The following is an 11,494-nucleotide window of genomic DNA, read 5'->3' on the forward strand; positions in this document are numbered from 1 at the left end:
TACGAGGGAACAGAAGACGACATAACAGAACCCAACTGTTTTTCCTGAGTCCTCTGGGAATTGAATTTTTGCAGCTCTCTGTATGTTGTTAGTTAATTCTAGTAGTTGCTGATCAAGATCTTCACTAGTGGGTGTACCAGTGCAATATGCTTCTAGTAGTTGTGTGTATTTAGGCCAATTTGCTTTTCTGAAGTTTCAAGATCTCTTTGTGGTTTTTGGTCTAACTGCAAATTAATGGTAGTGATAATAGGTCTATGATGGCATTCTTTAGTATTTTCCACTGGGTGAGACTTGCAGTTTCATAATCTACTGCCATGATGTTTAATGCTGATTCTGCCTGTTGTTTTTGATATGTATTTTGCTTGTTGTTTATGATCATCAATTATGTCTTCTATTTGTGCTCCTTTTCGATCTAGTTGTGGGGAGCCCCAAGTTGGGCTTTTGGCATTTAGATCTCCTAAAAGGATCTTTGTATCTGACATTGTTTGACTTAGTTGCTTAATTAGTTCTGTATTGATATCTGTGTGATATGCATTGACTATTGTAATAATGCATTTTGGTAGAAATATCTTGATTGCTTGAGCTTCTATGTTACTATTTATATTGCTGTTTGTAGTTGATACAATTTCTTTATATTTAATGTGTTTGGTCCATAAGATTATAGCTAGACCTCCACCAGAACAATCCAGTCTGTCTTTCCATATTGTTGAATAGCCTTTGATTTAAAGCTTCAGATCTTGATTTCGTTTTGTTTCTTGTAAGCATGCAATGTGGATGTTATTTTTGTATAAAATGTTCTTAAGCTCTTCCATCTTTTTTTGATTGCTGTTGATGTTTAGCTGAAGTATGTTGAGAGTCCTCGTAGCATATTTCTCATCTGGATTCCGGACTGCAACTCCCGACACATTGGCTGCAGTAGCATGTGTCCTCATAGCATATTTCTCATCAAGATCCCAGACTGCAGTTCTCGACATGTTGGCTACCCTGGACACAGTGGTATGCTTCTGATCGGAACAGATGCTCTTCATGGAATTGGGTGTCTCCGAGCCTGGTTAGCCAGCAATTTTCAGGGGGTCTCTGCAGGGTTTGATGTAACAATCCAAGCAAAAAAAAAAAAAAAGGTGGTAGCAGGATTAGACAAAAAAGAACTTTCGTAAGATACCAGACCAGAAAGTGGGGGGGGGGATCAGGATTAGGCAGGAAGAAAGTTTTTCATGCTACCATATTGGAGCTTCACCCCACAAAGCAATCGTCTTGCTACTTTTGCCTTGCACGTGGGCAAATGCCTCAGACATGGGGTTGGACATCATGTGAAATGCCTTTATTAAGTCTAACAACCTGCTTATGTGTTAAAAATACAACACGAGTCTAGCTGAGCCATATACACTTATGCAGATGTTATCAGACTCAGACAAACTGCTTAACTTTTTTCGTGGTAAAATGACTCGGACATGGAGTTGGACATCATGTGAAATGCCTTCATTAATACCTGCCTATGTGTTAAAAACACAACACGAGTCTAGCTGAGCCATATACACTTATGCAGATGTTATCAGACTCAGACAAACTGCATGATTTGCTTAACTTTTTTTGTGAGCAAATGCCTTGGACATGGAGTTGGACATCATGTGAAATACCTTTATTAAGCCTTTATTAAGTCAATTTTTAAAATTTGCTTTTTGTACAGTACACATTTACTAATTTATCACTTGATTAGTATTTATTTTATTCTGCACTACTGTAACCTTTGCTGTCCCTGTACCAATAAACCATAAATCAATCATGGTGTAGCCATTTCCTTTACACAACTTGACTGGCACTTTATTCTCTAATCCCAGAGATTTTCAATTAATATCCTAAACAGCTCCAGTTCATGTACCACTATTCCCATATGAATCCACAACACATCAATAACTGCATTATCTCCAACTGGATGAAACACTCACAAAGAGGTCACTTGGTAATTTAACAATTCTGTCACCTTCCTACCATCAAAATTCATGAGTTATTTTTTCACAATCATTTTTTTTTTTTTTTTAATTTATTCGTATGTAGTGAAACAGCTCCTCTGCTTGCTTGGGCAATTTCCTCTCATAATCCAATCTCACATGGAGGTAGCAGGTTTTTTTATCCCAGAAACTTGAGTTTTTCATCCTGCATACAGACAAATGAGTTGCCATGTGGTCAGAGTATCTGCTCTCCAGCCAAAAGGCTGCAGGTTTGAATTCCACCATGTGCAGGAATGTTTGCGATTGTCTGTGAAAATACTAGTGGTAGTGGTGGTGGTGGACAGTAGATGATGCAGTTTGCTGCAGTTAGTGGAGCTGTAGAGTAGGTGCTCTCCCTTGATGAGTCTTTAGACTCCTTGGAGGTGTCACATAATAATAATAATATAAAAAAAAGGCCTTGAGAGCAAATGCAATTTACAGACAAAAAATACTAGTGGTGGTGGTGGGCAGTAGATTCAGTTAGTGGAGCTGTAGAGTAGGTGCTCTCCCTTGATGAGTCTTTAGACTCCTTGGAGGTGTCACATAATAATAATAATATAAAAAAAAAGGCCTTGAGAGCAAATGCAATTTACAGACAAAAAATACTAGTGGTGGTGGTGGGCAGTAGATGCAGTTAGCGGAGCTGTAGAGTAGGTGCTCTCTCTTGATGAGTCTTTAGACTCGTTGGAGGTGTCACATAATAATAATATAAAAAAAGGCCTTGAGAGCAAATGCAATTTACAGACAAAAAATACTAGTGGTGGTGGTGGGCAGTAGATGCCGTTGGTGTAGCTCATGGTGGTAGTAGCAGTTTGCTGTAGTTGATGGAAGGAGTGGTGGTGGAGATGAGATGGAGAATTGCAGAGTAGGTGCCCTCCCCTCAAGTCCTTTGACTCCTTGGAGGTGTAATGTAATAATCTTATCTTTCCTTCCTCACCATGTTGGCTACCCTTCTTGCTTGCATTTCCTGAAAACATTGATCACCTTTGTCCTTATATACACCATGATGCAGCTCCTGCTGCATCATGGAATGTATATAAGGAGAAATATGCAACATACTTGGCCATCTCAGATCAAGCCTGCTCAATCACTCTTATCAAGCATAATCTTGTCAATCATAGAACTCTCAATTCACTCAATCTATCCTCATACTCAACATTCCAGAAACAACATTATTCAGTGTTGTTTCTAGAATGTTGAGTATGAGGATAGATAAATAATCCATAGTGCAATTTAAAACCTTATACAATGGAATCATAACATCCTCACTCCTTGATGCCAGTGTCCCACACATCTTTGCCATAATTTGTTATGATGTCCTGACAATTATAGGTCCCTATCCACCATCACTCCCAGATGTTTCATCTCCTACACTTACTCTAAGATATCCCAACAATCTTATAATCTGTATCCAATCTTTGCTTCCTAAATTTTACAATCTTACACTTTGCTAAACTGATAGCCTCACACATCTGCCCATTCACTAAGTCTATTCAAGTCCTCTTGAAAGGCTAAAGGATCTGTTCTACTCCTCATAGTTCTTCTCAACTTTGCATCATCTGCAAACAACTGTGTATCACAATTCAAGCCCTACCCAATATCATTTACATACAAATTAAACAGCAATGGCTAAAACAAACCTTTGGGGCAAACCACTATTGACTTTCCTCTTCTGGAATATTATTCCCCTATAGACAACTTACTGATACCTATCGGACAGCCAATATCCAATCCAACCCTATCTATTCCAATTTAATTACCAGCTCATGTGGCAATCTACCAAAGGCCATTGCAAAATCTAACTATACTACTGTGTATTTATCCTCCTTTACCAATGCATTTTTCACTTATTATAATGAGTAGATTGCTTGTTTTGAGTGTAGATTGCCACCTCACTTTGGTGAACCCCCCCACTGTCCATCAAAGAGTATGCCAATGTTGTCAGCCAAGTTTTGAATCCTGGTCCTCCCTAGCCTCTCTAATGCCTTGACCAACTCTAGACAAGCAGATTGGCCTATAATTCATAGCCTTAGTCTTATCTTTTATATGCTGCCTATGATCACACCCCTCTTATAAAGAGGTAAGTTAAAGATACTATTAACACCCTGGAATATTCCTTCATAACAGGTGGTGATATCCTATCCAGCCCTACAGCCTAATGGACATCAAGTTTACTCAATTCATCATAACCTCCTGCTTATTGACCATTCATGGTCCCCCCCCCCTCACACACACAGTGCTCAAGTTCTGCATCATTATGTTATGTTCAAAAGGATGAAATACCTTAATGAATTGTTCATTTAACATCTTTACTATATCCTCCTCAGTAGTTACAATTTTACTATTATCATGGACCAACATCGTCCTTTCATAATCATTCTCCATTCTACTATCCACATATCGAAAATAATCCCTACAATTTCTTTTGGTTTTTGCTAACTGCTGCTAATACTGCACTTTTGCTATCCTTGCCAAGTGAGTCACCTTTCTAACTTGTGCTCTGCAATCCTCATGCAACTGTTTATTGCTACTCATCTTATGCTGCCTTCATAATGTATTTTCTTTCAGACTGCATCTTCAGTCATCTATTTCACACCAACCTTATTTAATCTGATGATATTTGGAATAGATTCAGATATCGTCTCTGTCAGATAGTTCCTGAGTAGGAACCAAGTATCAACAATTTCCTTCCTATCCAATTCCTCATTCTATGATACAGCTGCAAGATATCTCCCGAGTTTGTCATAATCACCAGCCTTATACAGGTATCCCTCGATTAACGTGGTTAATTAATCCCTCGATGTTACCGCATATATCAAAATCCCTTTAATCAAATCTAATAATCAATGGTAAAAATTACAATTCGTCCACGATCGATTACTGTATTAATAATTCATTTTATATGGTACTGTTTTAGGAAAGATAAAAAATGAATGCAAAGTAAATGTTTAACAAATGCTTGTACCTACATTATTTACTGCAATTTTTTTATCAAAAGAAGTTATCAAGAGTCATTTGAACAGTTTGTTTTTTCCTTATCAGCATAAATTCTACGATAACAAGCAAAATGACTCTCCAGACCTCGGCAAACAAGCAATGAAACATAAAGAAAAAACACTGCAAATATAATACATGATGGTACAAATTAAGTTAATATTGAATCCAACATTATTTCATAGCCGAATATAGAAACTATGAGTTTCGTGCCGAATATATAGAAACTAAAAGTTTCGGCAGATGCAAGCTTATGCAACCTTATGGGCAACTTGTAGCAAAGGTGGAGTAAGATCCAGATCACTTTCCTTAGTATTTTCCATAATGTAAAGCACATCTCCTAGAAGACATGTATATTGGCTCTCTATTTCAGTAATACATGATGGTTTATTTATTTTCAGTTACAATCTAGAAATTATTGAACAAAGAATACAAAAAAAAAACAACTAAACCATGCTATACTGACATTGGAGGTCGTGGTATCTCTCAGATACAATTTATCAAATTGTATCTGAGATCACAAATATCACAAACCTTTACATAACATGTGTTAAACCAAACTGATAGCAAAAAGCAGTGCAGAATATCATTCGTAACATATAAATGCACATATAAATGCAGCTATGCATGACCTCCAAGCAATACACTGAATTGTGTAAGAATATTTATATTAAACATTTTGCATGTATCTGTCAGATCAGCTGCGAGCTCCGCAGGGTTAAAGGAGCGTTAATCAAAACTCTTGCCGCGTATATCAAGGGATATCTGTACTTCCATGTGTCCCTTTCTCAGTAGTCTTGAAATTGCCGACTTCTACCCAAGTGATTACTTCATGATCACTTTCATCAAATGGAGGAAGATTTGACACCTCATTTACAATAACATCCTCTGATGAGATAATAAAATCTAAGACAATTCCTCCTCTTGCATCCTCTTTTATATACTGCCTATGATCAGAGCATTTTCTTTGTGACTGCAAAATAACAAGAAGTAGAGGGTAGATGGTGTAGGGATAATGGTCTAATAGTGAGTGAGCAGGGAAGTATGAGATATTAATTAAAACTAATGTTAATAAGGCAGTAAGAATTGACAATATATCGCATCTTGAAGGAATGCTCCAGAGAATTAAGGGGATTATTAACGTTCATCTTGCAATGGAGCAAGTACCAAATGAGAGCATAAAATTATTCCACTTCACAAAATAGGAGGGAATAAATTTAGCTACAAAGTACAAGCCAGGCTGTGTATGCGGAATTATTGTGGTCAAGATGTTAGAGATGCTGGTGAGGACTAAGATTCAGAAACATGCTGTTAATAGCAGCGTACTCTATCATAGTCAGCAGGTCACTGAATAAGGGAGATGCATATGAAGTAGTATACTTTGATTTTTCAATAATAGATTGCCACCCAACAAGCTGATAATGAAATTTTAACAGACTGGACTGGATAACAGACTAGCGAGTCGGATAGGTGATTGGCTGTCAGGTATTAGCAGGTTGTGTTATGGGAGGAGTGGTATCCCAAAAGAAGATCACAGCAGAGTACCACATAGGTCTGCTTTGGAGCCATTATTGTTTAACTCTTATGTTATCGATATTGGGATAGGCTTAACTGGATTTATATACAGCTGTCTGCAGATGATTCAAAATTGGGAAGAACTATGAACAGCATAGCAGATGTTCTTGTCTTACATAAGGATCTCAATACTGTATGAGTGGGATGCAGAGTATACAATTAATGGAGAAATTTTGAACCTCCCTTATGCAAGGGAATTATATGACCCTCTTTCCATTCTCTTGGAACTTTACCAGAGCTGATACTTAAAGAGCCCAGTCAGAGGCAATGCCAGTTCCCTTGCACATTCTCACAAAACCCTAGCTGATATCCCATCTATCCACACAGTTGTATTTACACCGAGATTCTGCAATATCCTAAGAACCTCCAATTCATCCACCACTGTTCCCACAATTGTGTCTGTCACATAGATTAAAGCATTAACCTCAATAGGATGATATACCCTTGCAAAGCGGTCACTCAGTAACTCAACTATTTTATCCGCTTCTGTCTCCTCATCACCACCATCATCACTCATTAAGGTTAATCTTCCATAGTGATTCTTCCTCTAACTTGCCACATAACGAAAGAATTCTTTGGAATTTCCTTTAGGCCTGCTTGGCTAGATTCTTCTCATAATGTAATCTTGCCTTCCTTGCCTGTGTCTTGTACTGTTTATTAGTTTGCTGTTCACCTTTCCCTTTATATACCCTCCACAGCATTTTTAATTCTGCAGCTTGTGCTTAACGATATTACTCATCCATTTAACTCCTACCTGATTAAACCCTCATTACCCAAGGTATACAATTTAATAATGCTTCTCTAAATGACCCTTAACTATATCCCATGCACTACTTTATCCTCCAGTGTTTTATGCCATGGCACAGATTTAAACTTCTTCCTAAGCTTGTCATAATCATTTGCCTTGTAGTTCCATATATACCCCCTTCTTGACAGAATATTCTTCATGTTGTACACTCTTTCAAGTCAAGACCGCATGGTCACTTTCACCAATTGGAGGCAATGTGGTCATCTTGGTTATGGATAGCTCTCCTGATCCTATGACCAGGTCCAAAAGCCTCCCACCCCTAGCTGCCTTCGTCACATGCTGCTTTAAATAATTATCTTTTAGTAGGTGTATAAATTTTATTTCCTTCCTGCCATATGATCTTTCACCCTTCCGGTCTATATCTACATACCTAGTTGAAGTCCCCCGTAATAATCACTCGACCTGCATTCACTGTGCTAATTTGGTGATGCATGTCTTTCAGATCATCTGTGAAACTCGATGGCTCATAACAACACCAACTGTATATTTTGTCTTACTGGCCTTAATCTCACACCAGATTGTTTCAAATGAACAGCTACTCTCCTGCCAGTCTCCTATTCATTTTGGCTGCAATTCATCTGCTATCATCAGCAGTACTCCCCCAATCCTATCTTCTTTATCTTCCCTGAAAATACTAAACTCTTCACATTCAAGGGTAACTACATCATCTGCTGTTAGCAAAGTCTCACTAATGCATATATCTTTTGGTGAGGTTACACTAACCCAAGCCAAAAATTCCTCCCTCTGGTTCCTGACACCTCTGGCATTAGTATAGAAAAACTGAGGCATCCCTTTAGTCCCCCCCCCCACTCACCTTTACTTTCTGAATTGACTATCCTCTTCAATATTTTTGCTTGAGATACTAGATTCCACACTTGGTCATTCTCACACTCGCTCGCCTCATGGGTGGCTTTACACAAACTCACTTGCTTCTCCCCTAATTGCTTAAGTGTTCCTGAATTTGCACTTCAGGATGCTCAGTGAATGAGGCTCTCTCCAAAAACAATACCAAAACCATTTACATGCAGTCTATCAGTATTGTACAAATCGTTCTTTCCATCAGACACAGATCAACAAATTCTACTTCATTCCTTCTGCACAATTATGTAGAGACTGTGGTTACCAATGTCCTCCTCCTCAGTTCGCCTCTATCATAGTAGTAGGAGACTTACAATCTTCACCCTCTTGCTCTTCAGTTTTGCCTTTTCTAACAACTTCTTTACATCCTCCCTAATAGAATATTTCTTCCCTCTCAAATCATTTGCACCAACCAAGACAATCATTTCCTGTGACTTACCTTTTTGCATCTGGCTAATATTGTGGTTTGCATGGCTAATATTGTGAACTTTTGCAGATTTAACCATCTAAATTGTATTCTATACTGAGTGAAACTAAATACACATTAAAACAGTGAAATAATCAGATATCATATGATAGCTGGTGATAGCCAGTTAAAAAAAAAAGCTGTTTTCATGGCTTTATGAATAGATAAACTGTTTATTAAGACTGGCAGCTACCTACATGCAATAAAAAATAAAATTGATGCAGAAAGTTTAAAAATGTAATCACCTTCTTCCAATTCTGCAAGACTAGCATTGATATCCTCTACTTGGAATGCTGCTGAACCTGCACCCCACATTGCATAAATATGTAATAAACAAATCGTTTCAACAGTAGGTTATCGAATGTCTTCTTGTGCAAAGAAAAATCGAGGTATACTGCTTAAGTTTCACGATTGCATTTAAAATTATGGACATGCCAGTTGATTCATAGTAATAAAATATTTAATGCTTCGTGTTTAAAATTTTTTTTCAAAGATTAATAAGATATCAGCGATGCGCAACAAGAACATATCAAATGCAATACTAAAACAGCAGAATTAGACGTCATTAACAGTAAAATAAGTACTTAAAACGAACACTTGTAATGTATTTAAATAAATACATTTAACCAAATGTGTTCATTTAGATCCTCGATTAGTGCATTTGTAGATCTTGTAAAAGTTTTAAGGATTTATGATTATCTCATAGCAACAAAATCAACACAAAACTTTTAACAACGACGCCACCTCGCAAACGGTCATTACAGAAAACTGAAGCCAGACAAGAGATTTTATTTGAATATAGCTCCTCTGTTATTAGCATTTTAGATCGGAGCGCATTCCACTATCCCTGGCGGGCTATATTTGAAAATTTGAGAAGAAACCAAGCTGTTCAAGTAAAAAGAACAGCAGAGGAAAACCTAGTTAAAGATTTAATTTTGGTAATAGGTTAATCACTTAACAACTAGGACCGTAGTAATCCACTAAGCAATTAAAGCAATGCCTAGGAAAAATGGTATCTCAACTTTAAAAACACCTTTTAAGTTGTATTTTCTTGAATCTAGACGCAGCAAAATGGTGATCGCCTACGAGCATGCACCCTAAAATTGGTCCTTAACAATTGCTATATATTACCATTAAAGTTTAATATCAGTTAACAAGAAAGTAATATTTTAATAATTTTATTTTGGATTAGGCATGTAAGCTAACTATTTTTTTTTTTTTTCGGGTTCGCAACAGGCTTTCAGTGGGCCATTCGAGAGAGATCGCGTTTTAGTAATACACTCACATACAGATTTGCAACATACTTCACTCTTTTTGATCTTCTTCCGCTAAAAATCTCCATGCCTCATTCTGTTAAATTGGTTTAATTCTCTGTCGCTCTTATAATTTACACCTGAAGAAATCCACTCACACACAGCTTTGTGGGTTAATATTTTTCCCAACAGGCTGTTTAGATTTTTAGCACTAATGCCATATATATGAAAGAATGATCATTAACTCGGATAACATTCATTTTTTTTAAAAAGAATTGAATGACTAGAACTGAGATTTAAGTTAAAAGGTTTTAATAATATAAAAACAGGACAAGTTTCAGCTTGTAACAGCCTTTATCAGGTGACATTATAAAAGAAAGAAAAAAGAGAAAAACACTAAAACACTGAAGCTTAAATAAACTATGAACATCACATCACATTAAATCGTTGTGGTTGTATTTAAAGCTGTTCTTGCGTTTGTTGTTTCGTTTTTTTTTTCTTTCTTTTATAATGTCACCTGATGAAGGCTGTTACAAGCAGAAACTAGTCGTGTTTTTATATTAAAACCGTTTTACTTAAATCTTGGTTCTAGTCACTCAATTCTTTTTTAAAAAATATGTATGTTAACCGAGTTAATGATCATTCTTTCATCTATACCCTTCATGACGAGGCTTCTATTATTAATAATAAAAGAAACTTCAACAAGACACTGGAGAGGATTGGACTAAGCATCAACAGGTTGGTCTTCTTGAAACGTTGCAAATTTCACGCTGTCTTTCCTAAATTTATGTCCTTTAAAGAAAATATACCAACTGAACGTGAGAGGAGAATCTATCATAAAGCTAAAATAGACCAACTGTCTGAAAGAATCTCGGATACTAAACAAACTCTCGCCTTTCTTTTCAGTAAAAAAAGAATTATAGCGGAGAAACTGGAAGAATCTCTAGATCAGTGGTCGCCAAAGGGGTCGATATTATTATTATTGTTGTTGTTGTTGTTGTTGTTCCGGGCAACTCCAAGGAGTCGACAGACTCATCGAGGGAGGCCCTAACATCATGTCAAGAACAACTATTCAACATTCACACAGTATCTATCATACCTTGCCTTGAACTCATTCACGGTCGTAGCACCCACAACAGACTCTGGAAGCTTATTCCACTCATTTACCACTCTCCAAGTAAAGAACCTAGCTCTAACACCCTTGTCAACCACGCTCTTGCCCAGCTTCCATGCATGGCCCCTAGTCCTCCCACCACCAGTCATATTTTCAAAAATATCTTCTGGATCAATCTTATAGAAACCCTTCAGTAATTTGAATGTCTCAATCATATCACCCCTCCTTCGCCTATCAGCCAATTTCTGCAATCCACAAATCTTCAACCTATTCTCATAAGGTTCATTCCACAGACCTGCTATCATCTTGGTCACTCGTCTCTGGATCCTCTCCACTTCCTCCCCATCACGAAGAAACCCTGGTGCCCATAACTGAGTACAGTAGTTCAGATGGGGTCTTATCAAGGCTCGATACAGAGGAACAACGACTTGTTTGTCT

The 11,494-nt window shown here is 37.3% G+C and overlaps 1 protein-coding gene across 1 annotated transcript in view; it reads right to left on the reverse strand.

Annotated features, from left to right (window-relative positions):
- The window catches only part of LOC150094915 (uncharacterized), a 112,253-nt gene extending 102,820 nt beyond the window's left edge, over nucleotides 1–9,433 (reverse strand). The window contains exon 1 of the mRNA XM_090411280.1: nucleotides 8,935–9,433. Within this exon, the coding sequence (XP_090267406.1) occupies nucleotides 8,935–9,004 (70 nt within the window). The 5' untranslated portion in view covers nucleotides 9,005–9,433. The remainder of the gene's footprint in view (nucleotides 1–8,934) is intronic.
- Between the last annotated feature and the right edge of the window lie 2,061 nt (nucleotides 9,434–11,494).

Source organism: Typopeltis vanoorti, chromosome 21 (genome assembly GCF_054136105.1).
Source record: "Typopeltis vanoorti isolate ZY-2024b chromosome 21, IOZ_Tvanoo_1.0, whole genome shotgun sequence".
NCBI lineage: Eukaryota > Metazoa > Arthropoda > Arachnida > Uropygi > Thelyphonidae > Typopeltis > Typopeltis vanoorti.